General features: G+C 45.5%; 1 protein-coding gene across 1 annotated transcript in view; it reads left to right on the top strand.

Moving 5' to 3' along the window:
- Positions 1-5083: 5083 nt before the first annotated feature.
- The window catches only part of GLRX3 (glutaredoxin 3), a 30815-nt gene continuing 13145 nt past the window's right edge, over positions 5084-22753 (top strand). Inside the window, exons 1-4 of the mRNA XM_061191874.1 lie at positions 5084-5193; positions 10728-10836; positions 18681-18755; positions 19471-19672. Coding sequence (XP_061047857.1) covers positions 5105-5193; positions 10728-10836; positions 18681-18755; positions 19471-19672 — 475 coding nt within the window. The 5' untranslated portion in view covers positions 5084-5104. The remainder of the gene's footprint in view (positions 5194-10727; positions 10837-18680; positions 18756-19470; positions 19673-22753) is intronic.

Here is a 22753-nt window from a genome sequence, read left to right as displayed (position 1 = left end):
ATTCCCTGGAGGGCTCCCAAGGAGCAGAACACAGACTGTCCACTTCTTAGTTACCCCACTCTCGGTCCAGGCCGGTGGTCCCTCAGCAGGACTGTGCCAGGGTGGGTGGCAGGGCTAGAGCGGGCCGATGGGGGTCGACTTCGGAGAATCTGGTCCAGGGATTCTGCTCTGGGGTTCTGGTCAACCCGTTGGGGCTCCCGGGAGGGGCGTTTGTTTCGGCCCTTCCAGACCTGCGCCCCGCCCCCCCAGCCGTGGTCACGTGACCACGACCCCTGCTCCGGGCCACCCGCGTGGATGGAGCCCGCAGCATTGGGACACGGGGCCACCCCAGCTCCGCGAGGACTCCTCCGCAGGAGCTCCGTGTCGGCAGGTTCTCAGCAGACGTGCGGTGCTCATTTATGCCATTTATAGTAGCTCGAGAAGATGTTATCGCAGCTTGAGAACGGAAATTAAAATATGTATCCTTCAGGTGCAAATCTACTGTACTTACAGTTTTACTGTTTCTCAGCAGGGGGCTCCATTAATCTTGTAACAGTGAAATTCCTAAGGAAATTAATTCCCTCCAGTTGGGGTTATTCTCAACCGGCCTTTGGAGGCGGAGTGATTGGGATTTAGGAGTCTCTCTTAAAAGAAAGGAAGCATTGGCCATTTTCCTTAAGTAACAACACTTCTTAATGCCATGCTTTGCCCATTAAAAACCCTGTGTGTCTCTCAGCTCCTCGAGGGAGTGTTTACAAAAACCTAGCCAGGTGGGAATTCAATTCCAAGTCCTCCCCTATAACGACCAGGTGTTTTTCTCCACCTGGGTTATCTGTGCCCACCTAGTACTCAGCACTGTGCCCTGTTGGGGAGTAACACTGGGGCCCAGGAGGGAATGATGCGTCACCAAACGTGGGATGGCTAAAATATTTCCTCACCCATTCAGGAGTGGTGAAATGTTAGCTGTCATTAAAAATAATTACACCTCAACCACACAAATACATCCCTTTTGAACTGGGGTCCATTCACAGACACAGGGTGCAGCACCTTTGCTGCCAGGAAGGCCCCCCTGCAGCCCTCTCTGAAGCTTGTGCTCTGCCAGGCCAGGACTTCAGCCGCCAGGACCCAGAGCCTCAGCTTCCCGGTCCCCATGGTCCCAGCCCCTGAAGTGCCACACAGCCTTCTCAGCAAAACCTAATTTTCCCATCCTTTTCAGGGCTGTGCTGCTTGGAGAGCCATTCCTGGTTCCTGACCAAGTGGGCCGGGGAGCCCGGAGAGGCCCCTGCCCAGAGGCCACGAAGTGTCACTGGGTTCCCTAGGGGGATCCCTCTGCCCCAAGAGGGTATAGGATGTAGCTAAATGATGCTTACATATGGGTCAGCAGAATGTCAGTGTCTGGGATTAACCCACGCTGGGGACAAAGGCCAGAATCAGCCCCAGCATCTTGCTTTCCTGTGGTTCTGAGTCTTCATGCACTAAGTTCTGTATGATAATGATGTGTTTTTCCCTCTGTGCCTGAACACGCTCAGGGGAACAGAGGACTGGGCTCTCCAGAGTATGAGCAGCATGCGGGATGGGGTGCGGTGGGGGGCAGGAGGAGAGCTCGGGGTGGTACAGGAAAGGCCATGGAATGAGTCCTGGCACTGCCCCTTCCCTGCTGTGGCTTTGGGCAATTTCCTTAGCTATAAAGTGGGGCAGGTGTAACTGAGCAGGACACTATGGGGCCTTCTCAGGACAAAACTGCACCCCGCCTCCCATGTCCTCTGCCTGACTCTTGTCTGCAGAAAAACTTTAGCCTCCTAGGCCTTGCCTGAGTTCCAAAGTATAAATTTAATCAGAGAAGTGAGAAAATGCAGAGAGAAAGGAAAATGGTCAAGCAAGACAAAATAATAGTTTAAACAAAGTCCAGGGCCTTTAGTTCCTCCTCAAGGGCTATAGATAATATTCTGAGCCATGTCCTTGGAGCTGTGTTGCAGATACCGAAGCCCCTACCAGGTGGAAGAAGTTAACTGCAGGCTGCCCACAAGCATGCAGACCCCAGACCAGCTGGAACCAGAAGGTTGATGATGTTGACTCTCAATAACCTCACCACCAAGCAATCAGAAGTATGTCCACGAGCTGATCACACCCCACAACCCTCCTCCCTTACCTTGTCTTTAAAAACCTTTTCCTGAAAGCCTTCGGGGAGTTTGGGCCTTTTAAGCACTAGCTGCCTGGACTCCTTGCTTGGCTCCTGCGATAAATGCTGCACTTTTCTTCACCACAACCTGGGGTCAGTAGATTGGCTTTACTGTGGGTGGGTGAGAGGACCCAAGTTTGGTTTGGTAACACAGGCAGTGATGTCTTTGCATCATGATCTGGAAGCAGCAAGGACTTTGGAAAGCTGAAAAGGACTGTATAGCTGTGTACACCCTTATCTACCTGTAACTCAGATGTGACAGCCCCCCAAAATGTGGCTTGGGCTCAGGGCTGAGTGGAATGGTCTTTGTTGCGAAACCAGAGCATTTTAAAGCTGAGAGATTCACTTGCTGAACGTAAGGCCTGTTGATATCAATAGTGATAACAGCAAAAAGGGCAGGAGGCAGAATTGGAAAGGTTTTTAGGGAGTTTTCCCAACTTTTTTTTTAAGGTAGGGAGCATGCTCTCTAGCTGGTATATCCTGCTTTCAGCAAATTCCATTTAAAGAAGGAAAAATCAGGATTTTTAACAGTTACATTAGATGGGTGATTCTTGCATTTTTTGAAAAAGATTCACTATCGCACATTTCCCTAGTGCATTACAATTTCATTATTTTTAAATTACAAAGCCCATCCATGTTCTTTGAAAAAAATGCAAGTGAAATGTTTTTAGTATTGATGGGTAAGTTTCCTTCAAATTAGAGATATAATTCTTGTACAACATTTGTTGCAGATGTGTTTCCAAACATACTAACATTTCAATGAATGACTCCAAAGAAGTTTAAAAAACAAAAAAAGAAAAAGAAAAAGTGCAGGTGACACTAGGAAGCATATAATGTAAAAGGTGCAGGTCCTCCCTTTAAAACTTCCCTATTTTCACTCTCTGGGCACAAGTTCTCCTAACACTTTGGAGAACATCCTTCTGAAGACCTTTTGCTATGCTACATTTAGCTATATGGAGTTATGTGTTTTATTTACATATAATTCTGTTTAAAAATGGTCATCAGAGCATACATCTTGTTTTGCAACATGCTGTTTTCTCCCCTCCTGGTGCATTTTTTCATAGTAATCTCTAGATTTTATTTACTTTTTTTAAAAAAAACTAACCTTTTTATTTTAAAATGATTGTAGGGTCACATGCAGTCATAAGAAATAACAGAGAGATTCTGCCTATGCTTTTCCCCAAGATAGCATCTTGAAACACTGTAGTACAATATCACAACTAGGATGATGATATTCATACAATCTGTCCATCTTCTTCCATTTCTCCAGTTTTACTTGTACTCTTCGTGTGTATTTCGTGCTATGCAATTTTGATCACGTTTAGGTTTGTGTACCTACCACCAAAGTCAGGATACAAAACAGTTCCTCACCACTCTCTTATTGCATTTTAGATAATGGAATTTACCATCTTCAGGAACAACCACTTCTCAGGATGAGGCACATATGTAACTAAAGACCACTTTCAATCACTGGAGCAGAGCTGCCCAAGAGAAAATACAAAGTGAGCCACAAATGAAAGTCACCTATGTAACTTAAAAATTTCTAGTAACCACATTTAAAAGGTAGAAAGAGGTAAATTTAATTTTAATAATATATTTCACAAAACCCAGTATATCAGAAGTAGTATTTCAACATGCAATCAATGTAAAGATTATCAATGAAATATATTACATAATTTTTTTTTGTTTTTTGGTAATAAGTCTTTGAAACTCCACAAGCCCACTTCTCCACCAGCTGCAGGTAGAGAGCATGTACTGAGCACCTGCCACGTTCTTGGCTCTAACTTAGGCACTGGGACAGAGACACAGTTCCCGTCCTTGATGAGAACCGGGGCTGGTGGAGACCACAGGTGCAGTTCTAACCCGGGGAGATGTGCACGTGGTAGAAGGCGCACAGGTGCCCTGAACACCCACGGGAGGATCCATGGGGCCTGCCCTCAAACTCGGTACAGAGCCCGAGGACCCCCAGGAGGAGCCTCACGTGTCTGGGTGGAAGCGATGGCGTTAGTAAGATGGGAGCTCCAGGAGTGGCTCTTTGGAGAGCAGGCGGGTGCAGTTTGGGGAGAACCAAGAAGACTCCCCCGGCCTCAGGGCAGATGGATGCCGGGCTCCGGAGGCAGGGGAGGGCGCTTGGCTGGCGGCTGAGGTTTCCCTGGTGATTGAGGATACTAGGACCATGGATAGTTTTACCCAGGCCGGAGAGTGCGTGGGAATTATGGGAAGGGGAGGTGGAAAGGTGGTGAGCGGACACTACCTGGGGCGTCAACATTAGGAGATGCCAAGGGGAGCCAGGGAAGACCCGAGGTTAGAGGAGCGTGGGGCCTGCGGGCCTGAGTGAGAGGGTCCTGGGGCTGGGCCCGTGGTGCCGGAGGCGGCCCACCTGCCCAGGCCGTGCTGCTCGGAGGTCACAGTGGGTGATGGGTCGGCGCCCTGGCTGCGCCCAGGGATGGCCCCACCGGGGGGTAGGTGGCGGGCCACGCGGGGGCGCGGGTTCGGTCTCTTCAGGACCGAGTTCGAAGCTCCTTGTCAGTGTTGAGGTTCGGAGAGGGCGCAACCTCCCTTTCCCTAACCCATTCCATCCCCACCTTTATGAAATTTCCTTTTAGCTTAAAATTTCACGTTGTTAAATATACACTCACATCACACACGCACACACCATTCTCCCAGCTGCCGTAGGAGTTGCAAGGAACGTACGGCGCCCCGACATCCAGGAGCCCCGGAAGCCAGGATTCCTGACAGTCCGGAGCCCCGGGGGTCAGGAGCCTGGACTTGGCCCGCCGGTAAGCCCCAACCTCCTGCGTTTCACCGGCTCCGGGCAGCCGCGCGGGCCTGGGGGGCGGGGCTTCCGCGCGGGCCGGAGGCGGGGCGGGGCTTCCGCGTGTAGCCGCCCGAGCCCCTCCCCCATCGACCGCCCGCGCTCGATTGCTCTTGTCTGGCGGCGGCAGCATGGCGGCGGGGGCGGTTGAGGCGGCGGCTGCCGTTGTGGAGGTCGGCTCAGCCGGGCAGTTTGAGGAGCTGCTGCGCCTCACAGCCAAGTGAGCGGGGCGGCGGGCGGCGGGCGGCGGGCGGCGGGCGGCGGGCGGCGGGGGTGAGGGGACGCGGCGGGGGCCGGCCGCGCGGGCTGCCCGGCTCCCTCGCACCCGGCCCGGCCTGGGCGGAGCCGCCGGCGCGGCCCGGACCCCGAGGCCAGGTCCCCGCCCCGGAAGGGGAGCGGGGTACACCGCAGACCCCCGGCCCCGGCCCGCCGGGCGCCCCGAGGCCCGGGTCCCGCCCTGCCGCCCGGCCCGGCCTCCCGGGGCGCGGCGACGCGGGGACTCAGCCGCGGGTCGGGGGTGGGCGCGGAGACCCCGGCCCCCGCCCGCTTCATCACGGGCGGGCGGCGGAGGAAGGCCTAGCTGGGTCGGCGCTCCTGCCTCTTTTCCGAGGGTCGTTTAAGGGTGTTGGTGATGGGGCAGGGCGCACTGTGTGGCGCTGTCTGGACCGAGGACGGGGGTCTCCTGTTTCCTGGACGGACTCAGCCGCGGTCCGCTCTGGCTTGGCCCACGTGCCTCTCGCCCTTGGGACGGCGTCCGAAGGAGACCCACCGGGATGCAGAGGCCGGACCTGGGGGAACACATGGAAACCCCGAGCTTGCGAGTCGGCGCCGGCGGGCGGGCACGGGGCCTCCGCAGCCGTCTCGCGGCTTCCGCTGGCCGAGCGCTCGGGGGCTGGGCGGTGTCTCGGGGCATGGCCGGTGGGGGCGGCGGAGCGCCAGCCGATTGCCTGGGAGCCAGCCCCAGGGCCGCTGCGCACGTTTCATAACCAGGCCTCAGGAGTGTTCTCTGCGGTGAGAGGGGTAGGACAGTGCCCACCCGGGGGTGTGGGAGCGGACACGCGTGCTGCCTGGCCGGCGGGAGCACTCGCGGCGCCTTTGCGCCCGGGCTCTTCTGCGTGCGGCGGTGCGGCAGCGCGGGCTCGCTGGCAGTGGAAGCGTATCGGCGCGAGTGCAGGAGTGGATCGCGATTGGAAGCGGGTAGTGAGTACGCTGGCGAGCGGCTGAGCTGCGGAGTGCGGGTGCGATGGGAGAGTTGCCGTCTGGCTTCGCCGCCGTGCTGAAGTTAAAAGGTGTTCGCCAGAGCCGCTCTTGCGGCGTTTCCGGTCTTGCTGGGAAACTGACAGAAACGGGCGAGTGGGGCGAGTGGGGCGGGGCGGGGCGGGGGGGGGGCGCGAAGAGAATGACGTGGACTCATTGATGAAAGGTGATTCATCCAGCGCTCCCCCCATCTTCCGGCGGCCCACTTGTGGAGTGCCCCAGAGGCGGCGTCTTGAAAGGAGCAGGCCTCGTGTGGACCTGCCCTTCATAAGTGTTCAGTTCACGGTCACCTGGAGGACTATTTTGCTTTTGTGTGTTTCACATTTTTGATTTTATGTATTGTTTTTTAAAGAAAAAAGTCATTAAGACATCACAGTTGGAAAAAGTTTGAATGTTAATTCTTGCCACGGGCCCGTACTTGTAATGATCCGGAAACCAATATACCTTTTTCGTGGTGATTAGTTTAAATGGGCACGTGGGAAGGAAGTGATGCTTGGCATCTGCGGAAGGAACAAATCTCTGCTACTTTTGGTGAAAGTGGCAGCATTTCAGAATATTAAATAGTACTTGTTAATGTTACTTAACGTCTACTTTACAAATCATCACTTCTCAATTTTAAAATTTCATGTGAATTGAAAACTTTTCTTAAGTCAAATAATCAGACGTTTATATGTTACTGAAACCTCAGTTGGTCTATACAGTGGGGATATTAATACCCATTTATAGAGTAATTAAGGTTTTTGCCCATTTGTAAAATATTTAACAGAGTCTAATACTATATGATCTTAATAAACGGTAGCTGGTGTTGTCTGCAGAGGCATAACTATAAGAGCAGAACACCTGTTATAACAGAAACAACCATTTATCGATCAATAATTATCTTACTGATAAAGAACCAAGGTTCATTACATTGTTTAACATCACAGTAGTTAGGATTTGAATCTCGTCTTTCTCTAAAGGTTTTCCTTAAACAATGCACCCTGCATATTGGACTGTCCATGAAGGTGGAGAGAATACTTACATATAATCCAAGAGAGGGTGACAGCGTTTATGTTTGTTTCAGGTTTATGTCCTTATGATACTAGACATCGTGTACCTAATTGGAAAGGAAGTTAAGCATCTAAATGTGAGAATATTGTGGATAATGTAAAATAACAACATTAATATCATTATTTAATGTTTTCAAAGTGCTTGTATATTTTTGTTTGATCTTCCCAACCTCCCAGGGTGTTATTGCTATTTTACAGATGTGGAAGTTAAGTTAAATTACTCTTCCGAGCCACATTAGTAGTAACGGAATTTAAGTTGTGTATGTGTACTTTTTTCTTTTCTTTTTTACATACGTTGGCACGTACTGTTAAAAAGTTTGGTAACCTATTTTAATTTTTTAAAAATGTACTCATTGTGAGCATTTTCCCATGTCATTAAACATTCTTTAACATATGATTTTTAATGGCTTTATGATACTTTATTGTAAGACCATTAAGAAAACTATCTTGTTGAACAATAGATTTTTACAGTTATTTGCTATGTAAAATACTGGGAAAATATTCATATACATACATCTTTGTCTCTTTAATGACTTCTGTAGGATAGATACTTGAAAGTGTGTAAGTATCTTGAAATTTCAGAAAGGTTCCAATTTAATTTTTACAGGTAGGATATGAAAGTGCCATCTCACTTTATCCTTTTTGTCATTGAATATTATGATTTTAAAAATCTTTTTTTCAGTTTGGTAAAAAGTGGTATCTAACTTTTAAAAGATTGAGGTATTAACATATACTGTAGTAAAATGCACAGATCTTAATTGCTGGGTGTGATGAATTTTGACATTTGTATTAACACAAGTAACCATCGTTCAGGACAAGAATGTAGAGCCCCAGAATGCTCTTGAGGCTCTTTCCAGTAATCCCCACCAGTGATCTGCTTTCTGTCACTGTAGATGAGTTGTGCCACTTCTTGGACTTTACGTAAATGGAGTCGCAGAACTCCTGGTCTTTCACGTCTGGGTTGTCGTGCTCAGTGTGTTTTGGGATTCATCCGTGCTGCCGTGTACCTGTAGTTGGTTCCTTTTTTATTGCTGAGTAGTATTCCGTTGTGTTAATATACAGCAGTTTCTCCAGTGTGTGGACATTGGGTTACTTGCAGGTTTCGGCTGTCATGCGCCAGACTGCTGTGAACATTCCTGTGCAGTCGTTTCGTGGGCCTGTCTTCCTTCCCACCATCCCTTAGGCCCCAGAGGCCCCCCGCCACGCTGTGCAGAAGCTCTGCGAGAGGAGGCTGGAGTAGGCCGAGGCTCACGCGGGAGGCTTTGCGGGGCCAGGTAGCTCACTTCTGCCCCGCATCCCACTGGCCACAGCTCAGTTCCAGGGCCCCAGCCCGGGACACAAGGGAGACTGAGAGGTGTAGTCTAGCTGCATGCCGGAGAGGAAGAGGCAGCAGGGATTGGTGAAATACTTCCTCCATAGTCTCTGCCCACCTACCCACCCGCTGAAGCTCCTGCCTTCTGCTGCTGCACTTGGAACCCATGGAGTAGGGGCCCTGCCATGTGTCCTTTCCCACCTTAGGCGGCTCTGCCTTTAGAGCCTCCTGCTTTACTCTTGTGTGCCCCTGGGCAGCCCTCCCGTCTTCCTCAGTCCTGTCTGTGACCCCTGTCCTCCATTTTCCTTCGTATCAACACATGACCTTGCTTCCTACCTGGAAAACAGGACTTCCAGAAGCATCTTCCAGAGCTCTTCTTCGACTTGCCCCTCCCCCGACACCTACACATTTACTTGATTCCTTTGCTCCTGACCCGGAGGAGATTGTCCCTCTTCTCAAGGCGAATTCTTCTCTGCTCTCAGTTTCCCTCTCCTGCCACCTTTGAGACCTTGAATCCTTAGCTGTCTCTCGTGTCTTCAGCCTCTCCCTCCCCATTTGCACTGTCCCCTCACAAAATAAACGATGAAATTTTTCCTGTATTGAAAACAGCCCATTCCTTGCTCCTGTCTTGGTCCTTGCTCTCTCTCTGTTTGCAGCCCAGTCTCTTACAGAGTAGGTTTCCAGCCGTCTCTGCGTCCTCGTCCTCAGTCCGGTGGTCCACACGCTGCTTCTGTCATCCGCTGGGCTGAACTCTCACTGTTGCTGCTTGCCCTTCCTGCTGCATTTGACGATTGTCTCTCCTTCCTTCTTGACTGCTGGGAGACCCTTGAACCTTGCTGTGTGCCTCTTAGGTCCCTTCTCTGGTCTACCACCGGGGCTCCTTTACCGCCATCTGTCCTAACTTAGTGTTGATGAGCCCCAGAGGCTCTGCGCTCGGCCTCCTCTTTATCCTCCTGCATGGATGAGCATGGCGCCGGCGCTGTTTCTTGATTCCCAGATCTGCAGATCAGGCATGGACTTCTTTCCTGAGCTCCAGACTATCACAGCCCACTAGACTTCGTTTCCTCTCAGGTTGGCAGCTTCTGTACTGTGATTCGTGGCTAGTGCTACCACTAGCCATCAGTCACTAAGCCAGAAACTTGGAGGTACTGAAATTTAGACTGTGCTCCAGTGCCACCAAATCCTGCCCCCCGCTCTCTCAAGTCCCCAGTGCCTCCCTCGGCTTCTGGCCCCCAACACTGCATGGTAAGCTCCTCCTTCTCTCCATACTTAGCTCACATGAGCTAAGTATCCTATTCCTTTCCTTGCCCAAGGTTAGTTGTCCTTGTTTCCTTTCTCCGTGTAACATATTTTTCAATGTGTTTTCTTCCTGGGTTTTCAGATTTTTTTGTAGTCAAGGGGGATTATATTTGAATTTGAAATTCTGTAAAACTGAAGGGTTTTTCAGTTGGGTATGAGGATAGACTTAAATATATCTTTGCCAAGATAATTTTACATGAAAATAGTTGATAGATATATACTGAGATTCCTGAGAATTTCACTGACAATTTATTAATCGCTATTCTGTCTGTTCATACGATCAATTTTTAGAAAATCTTCTGTAGCATAATAAAAAAAAGTATGTGAAAAGCAGCTCCCTTTTTTTCCCTTTGTTTTCTGCTTATATACCTTCATTTGCAACATTTTATTTCTATTCCTATGGTCGCTTCATCACAGTACCATGTCTAAAAAGTAAATACTAACATGAATAGTAGTAACGCATATACAGTCATTTTTCACAAATGTTGTGCCTTGACTACAGAAATCTAGTTTCCATCTTTCTTTCCTAAGGGTGTCAAAATAGAGTTAATTTATGTGGCTAGTAGTTGAGGTGGATGAATATTCAGAACCACTTCATGTGAGCTAAGCATTGACTCAAGAAATATCATTAACTTGAAAATTCATCCAAAAGATTCTCAGGACCTTGCAAGTTGTTATATTTCTGTCTGTGTTTAATATAACAAGATTCTGGCAGTACAAAAACAATTCAGGCGGTCCTTGTACAGGTTTCTTTGCTAATAGAATTTGATCTGCATCAGTATTTGCTTATTTCTAAAGCTACTATATTTTTAAAACCTGCATTTTATGGATTTACAGGTCCCTCCTTGTAGTCCATTTCTGGGCACCATGGGCTCCACAGTGTGCTCAGATGAACGACGTGATGGCAGAGCTAGCCAGAGAGCACCCCCAGGTTTCATTTGTGAAGGTACTGTGTTTTCAGTGTCATGTTTTTTAAGAATTTAATTCTGATTTATGGGTTAGACTACATTTTATTAACATATAAGGGAGGACTGGTGTGGGATTCCTCATGTTCATAGCTGGTGTTGGGATCACAGTAGATTATTCTTAAACATCTTAAAATGGTTTTGCATTTTTCAAATACCGAGTGGTGTAAAACTCACCACACTTTCCCTGACACATGCTTGGTTGGGAGGACAGGATGGCAGTCGGGGGAGTGTCTACGTGGGCAAAAAGCAGATGAGATCATTCATTGTGGGGAATTGTGGTTTTAATATAGTAAAGATAGTAACAAGACTTACTTCATTGAAAAGCTAGGTGTGACATGGAAAGTGATTCAAGAAAGGGTGTGTGAAGGCCGCTGTAGGGACCGGGGGAGTAGGAAGAGGTTGCTCTCGGGGCCGGGAGGTGCAGACCTGCAGGAGAAACCGAGTTCTTCTGACCTGCCAGGAAGCAGAGGAAAAGGAAGCCAGTCTCTCCCTTGCTGCCTTTTTTTTTTTTACCCCGTTGTGCATGCTCTGCGTTCCTAGTATCTTTCTTGGGTAGGTAGTACTAGGAAAGTGAGAGTTGTGACTGGATTAGCTCACTTGGTTTAAGCACATTTAACGTTATCAATCAGGACTTAGTACTCATTTAGGCAGCAGGGCCAAAATAGGAGCTGAATATCTTAGAAATGAAATTTGGAGAAGGGAGAAAGCTGAATCCTTAGTATTTAAAAAAGCAGACAGGAAACCAAAGCTTTATTTTTATTTTTATTTTTTTAAAATAAATTTATTTATTTATTTTTGGCTTCATTGGGTCTTTGCTGCTGCGCGCGGGCTTTTCTCTAGTTGGGGCAAGCCGCGGCTACTCTTCGTTGCGGTACGCGGGCTTCTCATTGCGGTGGCTTCCCTTGTTGCAGAGCACGGGCTCTAGGCATGTGGGCTTCGGTAGTTGTGGCACGCGGGGCTCAGTAGTTGTGGCGCGCAGGCTCAGTAGTTGTGGCTCACGGGCCCAGTTGCTCCGCGGCATGTGGGATCTTCCCGGACCAGGGCTCGAACCCATGTCCCCTGCATTGGCAGGCGGATTCTTAACCACTGCGCCACCAGGAAAGCCCAAAGCCTTATTTTTTAAAACCAGGGTTTGTGAGTTCAGAGGATATGTTGGCAAGTATACCTGTATATGGGGTTAAAAGTGACATCAACTGTATTGCTTGTATGCCGCTTTTTATGTAAAATGAAGACCCAGAATTCTGACATACTAATCCATTTGTATAGTGAGTGATATAATTTTCAGACAGTTTCTATATAAATAAGTGTGCTTTGAATAGGTATTGCACTTAGATGGTTCAGAAATCAAAACAGTATAAAAAGATGCACATTGAGAAGGTCCGCCCCACTCCTTCCCCGTCAGCCCTGTTGTCCCGTAAGTAGCTGCTTGTATTAATTTTGCATGAATCCTTCCAGTGTTTCTTTATGCAGATAGAGCAAGTATGAATATAATGGTTAGCTTTTTAAAATTTAAGGACTGAATTAAAATTCCAATGAAATGTGGAATGAAACCTTAGAATGTAACCCTAAAATGTCCAATATAAATAATGGAAGGGAACATTAAAACTGCATGTTTGGTCAGTGATAAAAGATAATGATTACAAGTGAAATGAATGATTAAACATTCAATCATAAGATTAATCAAGATGATGGTAATTGTTATAAGTCTGCTTTTATGTGGATAATGTTACTGGTTTAAGTAGCACATTGTTCTTAGCTGCCATTTGAATGATTTATTTAAAGTGACTATAGAATTACTTCTCACATTGGTACCAAACTTGGCAGTGAGACTTTAAGTTGTTCAAGTGCTTAAGTGTCTCAGCAAGCCAAGGGTTGGGAAGCCCTTATCTGTTGGGGATACCTGAACCCAACTGCACCTGCCATTCATGGAGAGGGTGACAGGGCTAGGTGGGTAGTTTGCCCAGGTCGTTACTTTCTGCAAATTCACTCTGTGGCATAGTTTTTCTTACTTAGACATCCTCAAAGGTAAAGATCATTTGCATGGAATTTGGAAGGTAGGTACTTTTAAAGGCCACAGTGCTGAACAATAGTCAGCCCAGGAGAGGTAAAATATTTGAGAGATCTCTTGGCATTTCCCAGTAAGAGAGGCATGTGGTTCATTTCAAAACAGCTTTCTCAGTGAGAGCTTTGTGAAGCTTCTAGGGTATAGAATTGATGTTCTACTACCCTCTGTTTCTTTTGATTTCTTGGTCTTTTTTTTTAAATGACTGCCATTTTTCGGCATTTTTGACTTGACGTACAAGAGGTTAGTTCATTCTATGACTTAGATTTACAGAATCATTATATAGATGGTTTTAAACACTTACGTTTTTAATAGTTTGATTGTAAAGGTTTGTGATCATCAACAATTCCTTATTTTGTAGAAGATGGTAAAATAATACCGGAGAAAAGCTAGCGTACATTTTTGGTCCCAGTAGTTTGTGCTCATTGGAATAGGTTGCCGAAAGGCAAGACTTTCACATATATTGCATCTGAATCCCCTCCCTTCCTGGACTGGTGATATGGTAATAAAGTACCTGTGCTCCTTCCTGGTGCCATGCTTAGGCCGCGTGCTGGTTGCACTCACCTGCGTCGGCTGCCATGTCCAGTCAGGTCCTGGGGCTGTGTCCCACCCTGATGTTCTCACACCTCCAGGGGCATGGAGGAGATCCATGAGTTATTTCTGTTGCTGGAAGTCTCACGGAAACCTTCGTGTGTTCAGAGTAAAATTAACCAGCTAATTAAAATATCAAGTGCCTTTGCTTTTCAAATTATGTAAAGTCAGTTTGTTAGCACTTTAAAATGGGAATACATGTTTATCATTAAATCAAATTGTTTGGTAGATAGACTATTTCAAGATAGTTTCTGGTAGGGGGGTGGGAAGGAGGAAGAATAGTATTGGGTCATGAAATTGGGTTCCACTAGTCATATTCATGGTCCAAGTCAAATCCATCTTTTAATAGGAGTGGCAATTTATTTTAAAAATTTTGTAGTTGATTTTATTATTTTATTTTTTAAGTAAAGATTGTGTGTATTTAAGGTGTACAACATGATGATTTAAATCAAATCCATTTTGTGTGAAGTCTTTCTTGTGTACCTCTGTGGCTTTTTTTTTTTTTTTTTTTTTTTTCCCCTCTTTCCTCTCTCTCCGAACTTAGTCTGTGCCATTGTTTGGACTGTTAGTCGGGGAATATCTTGTATCTTCATCTGCTCTGTCGTTTCGTTCCCGTTTTGTTGGCTTCTTGACTAGATGGTGGGATACTTGAGGTAGGGACCTTTACCTTACCATGTTTTGTTGTTGTTGTTTGTTCGTTTTTGTTTTTGTTTTAAATTGCTTTCCTTTGTGCAGGTGGGAGCAGAGAATATTGATCAGTTTATTTGGCACCTTAGAGAGCATGTTTAGGATTCCATTTTTTAGGAACTCTAAGATGTCTCTCAGATAATTCTAGTAGAATTGTTAAATCTTAAAAATATCCTAGTTTTAATCGATGCTGTCTTGGTAATAAAAAAATACCACAATTAACATAGTTTATTAGCTGTTACTGGGCTAAGTTTGGCAAAGTCTTAAAAAAAAAGTTATCAGAAATGTTAATTTAAGTACTATGTTGAAATTTATATTTGACTATCTGACAAATAAATAATTTGATTCTGAAAATTTTTCCTTTTGTATCTTGTCACAGGGCAGAAAGAAGCCCTGTAGGAGGTATAACAGAATGTCCCGGAATGTCAGGTGGTTTTGTTTGTTTGCTTGTTTTATTGAAATATAGCTGATTTATACTGGAATGTCGAATTTCATCATTCTGGCCTTAACCTTGGAGGCTCATTGCCACCACTGGCAAGTAGTCATTCCCATTTTGGCTTAGGAATAGTGACCACTGTTAGTTCAATATTCTGTTCAAAATTTATTTCTTGAATACTTAATTATACGCCACACAGTATGCTAGTTACTGGGAATGTGGAACAGTAAAGGTACAGACAGTAAATGGGTAACACATAGTACCAAGGTAATTTCAGGTGGTAGTAAGTTCAGCAAAAGAAATGAATAGGCAGGCTATGAAAGATGGGGACTTGGGCGGGTGGGGTGCTTTATTTAGGTTGGGCTGAAAAGGTGTATCTAATAAGTGAGAGTTAAAAAATGAGAAGGTGGCAGTCATTGGAAGAGCTGGGAGAGAGCTTTTAGGTAGAGGCTTAGCAAGTGCAGACTTTAGAGGATCAGCAGTTGGCCAGTGGGGCTGGAGGGTAGTGAAGGAGGAGAGGCTCTGACATGAAGTTGCAGAGGTAGGCAAGGGCCGAGTGGCCTTGTGGGCAGTGGTCAAGTTTTGGTTTTATTCCAAGTGCAGTGGAAGTGACATAGTCTGATTCCTAAGTCGATTACTGTGGCTGCCATGTGGAGAATGGTTTGAAGGGGGTAAGGGTGCAGACTAGAAGCAGGTATGCTAGTTAGGAGGCTATTTCACCGGGCCAGGTGAGAGATGCCTTGGACACTAGTGGGGAGAGTGTTGAAATAATGTCGTGGTCTGAGTCGGCTTATATTTTGGAGGGGGGGCACCCAGGAGACCTGCTGATGGATTGGATGTCAGGGGTGAAGGAAATAAGATTAGTCAAGGTTGTCTCCTTTTTGATTCGAGCAGGTAGATGGCTTAAATGAGATAGGGATGCCCTGGGGAGGAACAGGTTTAGTGGGAGATATCCAGTAGGGATCTGAGTGCAGATGTCGAGTGTGTGGCTTGGAGGTGAGAGGAGCGGTCTGGCCTGGAGAGAACTTGGGTGGCAGTACCATATTGGTGCTCCTTAGAGCCAGGGGGTTGTATGAGACCGCTCTAGGAAAATGAGTGTAGGTAAGAGAAGCAGACTCAGAACCAAGTCCTGGGATGTGCAGCCATGCAGTGGTTGGCCAGAGGTGAAGGAAGAAGCCAGAGACTCAGTCTGAGAGTTGGAGGAAAAGAAGCCACAGAAAGCCAAGGGAAGGGTATCAGAGAAAGTGGGTGTGGTCATCTTTACTGAATGATACTGAAAGGTCAGTAAAATGAAGAAAAAAGGCGTAACCATTGGATCTGGTGAAGTGGCAGCAGGGCCGCGGAGAGTGGAGTGAGACTCTGGAGCCAGACTGCTCCACCGCCCAACAGTGTTGTACTCTCGACCACGTTACCTAGCCTCTTTAAGTTCCGGTTTCTTCCTTGAGACAGCACCTATTGTGACGATTAAGTGAACTCAGTGCCTGAACGTACTTAGAACGGTGTTAGCCATTATCATCACGATGGTCAGTGGTGACCCTGGTAAATTGAAGGAGATGATGCAGAATTCCCTTCCTCTGGACTCATCTTGCTTTAGTAACACCTCCCTGCCCTCCTCCCCCTTCTCCACAGACACAAAGCACGCTGTGTGGGGAGGGTCCAAGTGTGAGATTCACGGTATAGGAAGCACGTGGTTCCCCCAAAGGCCTTCCGGCTGGGAATCCATTCTGGAAATATTCGTGTCTGTTTTGTCCTGAAGTCATGTATAAGTCCTGTCTTTGAAATTTGATTATTTCTTGTTTGATTGTTGTAGTAGAAAAGTTAACCATAGTATAGTGAAAAAAGCACAGGCTTTGTAGTCAAACAAACATGGGTTTGTTTCTCAGCCCTGCTGCTTATTAACTGTGTCTGGAGTGACCTCTTTACCTGGCCCCCTGTGAAGCTGAGATGATTACATGCCCCATACTTCCCAGGCTGTGACAGGTCTAGGTGCTCTCATGTAAAGGCATGTCGTGGTTTATGGCACAGAGCAGGCCTCCAAGGAAGGTATTAGCTCTTATTGGCCATCTTTGGTCTCTGGAATGCAGAAGAAAATTAAAATTAAAAATTTTTAGTATTTATACATTTATCTTCTACTTCCATTGTTATTAACGGTTATGTTGTTTTACATCCAACAGAAATATTTCCAAAGAGTTTTAGTGTTGTGAAGGTTTCGGACTTCAGGTGCCCTTGATATTCTGGGGAACGGCTTTGCCTTTAATGGTGCTCCTGGCCCGGGCTCAGGAGGATTTGCCTGTCACCGTTGCCTTTGTCTTATTAAGATCTCGTCTTCTGGGAGCTCATTTAAGGGAGGCACGTGTAGCGATCCTCCTGCCTTCGGCAGGAATTTCAAGAGCATCATTTGCTTCCCAGAAGAGTTGTCAGTAAGGGACCCTACTGGAAACCAGCGGGAATATGAGAAGAGATCAAGTTTCAAAAGCATATCGGATTTGATTTTATGAGTCAGGGTGCTGCTTGTTTTGTTCTGGTTTAAAACGCTGTTGTCTTGTTTCTGCTTAGTGTTGCCTGGTTTTTGACTTGTATTACTTTTCTGTTAGAATCCAGGAGTGCCAGCGAGGGGGTGGTCTTCACTGATCCTGGCCCAGTCAGTGCCCAGTGTGTGGCGGGCACTCACCAGATGCTAGCCGGAAGACAGATAGTGACGCGCTGCCTTTGTCATCACCTTTGTGCTCTTCTTCGGTCTGAGTGTGGAACTGTATGAAGGAATATGGCACAGACGTTTCTTAGACTTTAGAAAGAGTCTCTTCTAAATAGCTGTCTCTGAATGCTTTACCTTCTCTTTGTTCTTTTTTCAGTTTTATTGGACAGTTGACATCGACTTTAAAATGTATATAATTTTTCACATTGGAGAATGAAAATAATTTAAAATATTGTTTCAAAAGGGCGTTGTAAAGAAACGAGAATTAAGGTGGTAAGAGAGCACCCAAGGGCGTATGGGCTGGAGACACGCGCCAAAGACAGACCGCTGCTTCCTGCTTTGTCACTGCCGCCCGTTTGATGGGCTAGGGCTCCAGACAAAAATAGTGTCTCCAGCCCCGTGGGGGTCTTTCACTCCTGAAGAATGCAGTGTATATAGTTTAAACTCTTTAACAGTAGAATTTATCAATAAATTTTATTTCCTACAGGTGTAGTGTGAATTTAGATTTTTATTGGTTTTCAGAGTTTATATTACATTGACAGTCCTGTGAGGGAAAGATACAATGTATCTCGGTTTTTCTCAAAGTATACAGTTTAGAAAGTCCACATAAAAAGCTTGAGGTAATTGTGTTCTAATTATTTAGAAAGGACGTTACTAAATAATGTTTTAAGTTTACGTATCAGATACCACATCAGATCTTGTTGAAGGGCTTCAAGGAAATTATCGAATAGAATGTGGTCATCTTATTTAAAATGCATTTAAATGTATAAATAGACCCGGAAGCAAGTAACCTAGCAAGATATCTGCTTTGGGTCCAGCAGCCTTGCAGGAGTTAAAAGTGAAATTTATCAGACATCAATAGTTTATTGAAGAAATACTCCTTTTTGCTTCATAATTTGCAGAAAGCTGCAACTGTCAGTCATGATGTACTGCCTCTTGAAATTAGTCAATAGAACAAACAGCAAGAATTGCTGTGGGCAGAAAATAAGCACTGTAATCGTGACATAACTGGGGTCAGTGATTTATGGATTTCAATATAGTCGTAGCTGCATATGATTGAAAATTTACTAGGTCGCTAGTGCACCAAAAATTTTATTCACAGCCTCCAGGCATCTTTTGAAATGTGCAACAAAATAAAAACCTCTGAACCTGTTTTGATATCGCAGACTCAGTGGATGACATGCCAGCCCAGTGAGTCTCATTTAAATGTAAATGTGTCGTAAACTTGTGTACCATACTCTTTAAAAAGCATCAACTACTTGAAGGGATAATGCATGTGAAACTGATTTACATATTGAAGTAGTAAAAAAGGATCTTTTTATAATCACGCTTAAATTCTTTTATTTTAAAGTTGGAAGCTGAAGCTGTTCCTGAAGTATCTGAAAAATATGAAATTAGTTCTGTTCCCACCTTTCTGTTTTTCAAGGTAAGGATAAAGATGGCAGAAGAGATTGTCTATCTGCAGCCGGCCACGGGGCTATCTGTGTTGGTTCCTTTGCCCTCTCCCCTGCTCCCTGAACATGAGGCATTTGCTTGCTCCTGGCTTTGCCCTTTCTTCTTGTAGTCTCATCGTTTGCTTGCCCTTAGGGGTCCTGGAAAAGGGGCATGGACTGTGGAGGTCCAGCCACCAGGATTGGAGAAAATTCCAGATACGTGGTTGTAAACCCAGAATGTTCCCTGAGTTGGGTCAGAAGTTGGTTGTTTGGGGCATGTGCCTGGACGTAATGAAACATCTGGCTGGTTCTGGTTTGATTAATGACTCCTTTAGGAAGTGGGTGCACATCAGTGCTTCAGGGTACCCCTGGGTGTTAGCATAGTCCCCCAAGTACCTCATTTATACTTAAGAGTAGATTTGATCCCAGCGAGGGTGGGGAAATCCTTTCTGACCTGGTTTGAGAAGTAGTGCCGCTTTCGTAGTATGTTCCCAAAAAGGAAAAAAGAAAACAATTACTTATTTCTGAAATTGAGATGCATAGCAGGTAATCTGTAATCAGATTTTTAAAAAACTTTTCCAGTGATAATGTTGACCTCTTGAAAAACTGGCTAGAACTATGGATTTGTGCTCGTTGTAATTTTAGAGCCTAAAATATAGAGATGATGAAGAAATGCACACATACTCTAAATGACTTTTTTAACTTTAGAATTCTCAGAAAATGGACCGATTAGATGGTGCCCACGCCCCAGAGTTGACTAAAAAGGTTCAGCGACATGCGTCTAGCGGCTCCTTCCCACCCAGTGGTAATGAGCACCCGAAGGAAGACCTCACCCTTCGCCTGAAGAAGTTAACTCACGCTGCCCCCTGCATGTTGTTCATGAAGGGAACTCCTCAGGAGCCGCGCTGTGGTAAGGGGCTGCCCTGAGGATACTCCCCGGGAGGGGCGCAGTTGAGGCGACGCGCTCTGTGCAGGCCGCGCCCTATATCTGATACTTGTGTTCAGACACCCTTAGAAGAGCGGGAAACGTCGTAACTCCCAGGGGATTCTGTAATTAGGTGTGAGAACTCGTTTGCAGTGTAGACTCAGAGAATGTTGGAACCAAAAGGCATCTTGGAAATCATCTGATTCAAAATCTTTGTTGTCTACTGCCTAAGTCCCAGTGAAGGTGACTCGCTCGGGTCTCTGGGTAGCAGAGTTGGGATTAGGTTCCGGCTGCCAGACCGCTGTCTCCACTAATGGGCTTTTGGGCTGTTCAGTTAATTTTGCTCTTAACACTTACCTCTCTTTCTTGGCAGCCTCCTTTTATTCACATAGTCCAGATTCAGCAGTTTGAAAATGTACAGAATTGCAGTAGTGTTCCTATGTCTACCCGGTGTACTTCTGCCTTCCCTGTTGTCTCTCAGCGTCTGATGTCTGTATTATTCACCCATTGATGTCAATTCCAATTTGTAGCTGCTCATAATTTAAAGATTCCCAATTCTGTGGCTTATAGTCACTCTTATTGTCTTACCACAGGTGTGCTTGGAATTTTGTCCTTGAGTAAGTCTCAGAGTTATTTGGCCCCTCTGGTATTGGGGTTACGTTGTTTACTTTTTACTGTGCCTTGTACAACATTATTATGCTGCATAATGGAGCATTTAATGCCTTTTGGTGATGCGTGTTTGTTTCAACTGCACAGGAGGGATTTATTAAGATAGGTGGCAGGAAAGTTGAGTGTGTTATTGATGTGATTACTGCATGTCCAGTGTGACTTTATAATATAGCCAAGCTTCCAATATAAAGTTAATTGTAAATTCTTCCCTGTATAGTTAGCGAATTACATATTGAAGTATGAAACAGTCTAGTTTTAAACGTAAAGTTTCATGATGAATTCTATCTTAGGAAGATAAAGAGATGGTTCCTTTTTCTCTCAGTTATGCTTGAAAATTTTCCTTGCCAGTATTTCCATGTCAGATGCCTGCTGTTTGTGTATTGAAAGGCTACCTTAGTCTATACTAGAGTTAACCAAAGATAGCAACAGATAGTCTCTGTGTTTTGGTTGTTTGTTTTTAATGGATGTTGCAACTGGTTCACTTTCTCCCATCAGGCATGAAAATCATTTCTGGTACTTTATGTGGTGACCTAATAACAGGGACTTAAATCAGTCCAGTGGATTTTATTTAATACCTTCATTGAAGCCTGAAGTGCTGTAGAACTGGTTGTAAGATGTGGAGGAACCGGTGGGACAGGTTATACACAGGAAACCTACAGTAAAACCAGTAGAATATTATTTCCTTTGGGAATGAACAGTAGTGTTCTCTTAATCGTTTCTGAATAATAACCTAATGAAATTGGCAGGTGGTAAAAACTGAAGCTTAGGGAAGGTATTCTGAGGCAGCAGAGGGGAAGGTGATAGGTATACTGGAAAGCCTCGCAGACTAGATGTCACGACTGGTGAGCTGCAGTCCTAACTGCCCCTATGCCTGCCACCTGCCTTGATAACTTGAGGTACAAATCAGTTACCTTCCTTGTGACTTCACTTCTTCCTTGGTGGTGTTGGGGGTTGGAGCCAGTCTTGGAGAGCCTTTTCAATTCAGATGTTGTATGATGACTCAAATAAATTAGAATTATACTTAGAAATAATCATTTTTCTGCTTATCTTTTACTTCATTAGACTGGATTTATGATGTATTTCTAGCCATTTTTATGTTAACCGTCTGAGTGGCATTTGGAAGACTGTACAAATAACGAGGTAGAATAAAAAAGAAACTTTGAAACATTTCAGAGCAATAGGAAAAACGCTGTATTACAGACATTTAGATAAATACTTGGGGAATTAAAAAAAGATTTTTTAGATACATATTATAAACAGAGTTTCATTCCGTACAAGTACTTATTTTATTGTTTATAATTTTTATAACTACACTTTTTTTTTTTAAAATTAATTTATTTATTTATTTTTGGCTGTGTTGGGTCTTCGTTTCTGTGCGAGGGCTTTCTCTAGTTGTGGCAAGCGGGGGCCACTCTTCATCGCGGTGCGCGGACCTCTCACTATCGCGGCCTCTCTTGTTGCGGAGCGCAGGCTCAGTAATTGTGGCTCACGGGCCCAGTTGCTCCGCGGCATGTGGGATCTTCCCAGACCAGGGCTCGAACCCGTGTCCCCTGCATTGGCAGGCAGATTCTCAACCACTGCGCCACCAGGGAAGCCCATAACTACACTTTAATAGGCTTTTCTGTTTCCCAGTATTTTGGTTTCTGTTACATCATGTCTTTCTATCACATATAGTAAATAGATTATTTTAGAGTTTTGGTATTCTTTGAAAAAACATCTACTTAAGGATTAATTGGGAGTCTTTTATTGTGACTGTGCCCTGCTGCTTCCTTCACTGATGCTGCTCTGATTCTGTTTGTCCTTTTCTGTGTGCACTGCTACACAAACTGTCTTTATCTTCAGACTGTTCTCTTACAGGAATGTACACGACTTTCACCCTCTTCCTTTCTGAGCCTGTTTAGTGGACAATTGTTTTTGCTTTTCTGGTGGTATGTTAGAGATGAGGCATAGGCAAAGCCTCCTTTATAAAAGAATGGCTATCAGTGCTCATGAGCTCAAGTGGCTGGTATTTCCATATTTTGCACAGAATTCACTTTGAAAGCACTGCCATCAGTAACACGCATTACTCCCTTTGGACGCCCTTTGTGGAGTAGAGCTACACTTGATTTTTCATTAGCGGGCCCCCACCTTGCTTTCAGTTAATCAGAAAAACATGAATGAATAACATTTAAATGTTGCATCAAGGAGACCTTGAAAGCCATTTCAGGGTCTGCCCTGGAATCTACCTGGACTCAGCCCAGCCCCTGCACATTGCACATCTCTGTCTTCTCGACCTTCACTTTTGGGCTCTACCTAGAGAATGGTATGGTGTATTAGGAGCCTGACATGTTGATAGGGTCTCAGTCGTCAAAGAATTAGATTATCCTTATTCTGTGCTGCTCAGGAGGACAGGAAAGA

Source organism: Eubalaena glacialis, chromosome 1 (genome assembly GCF_028564815.1).
Source record: "Eubalaena glacialis isolate mEubGla1 chromosome 1, mEubGla1.1.hap2.+ XY, whole genome shotgun sequence".
In the NCBI taxonomy this organism is placed as follows: Eukaryota; Metazoa; Chordata; class Mammalia; order Artiodactyla; family Balaenidae; genus Eubalaena; species Eubalaena glacialis.
This window is presented reverse-complemented; position numbering and strand designations above follow the sequence as displayed.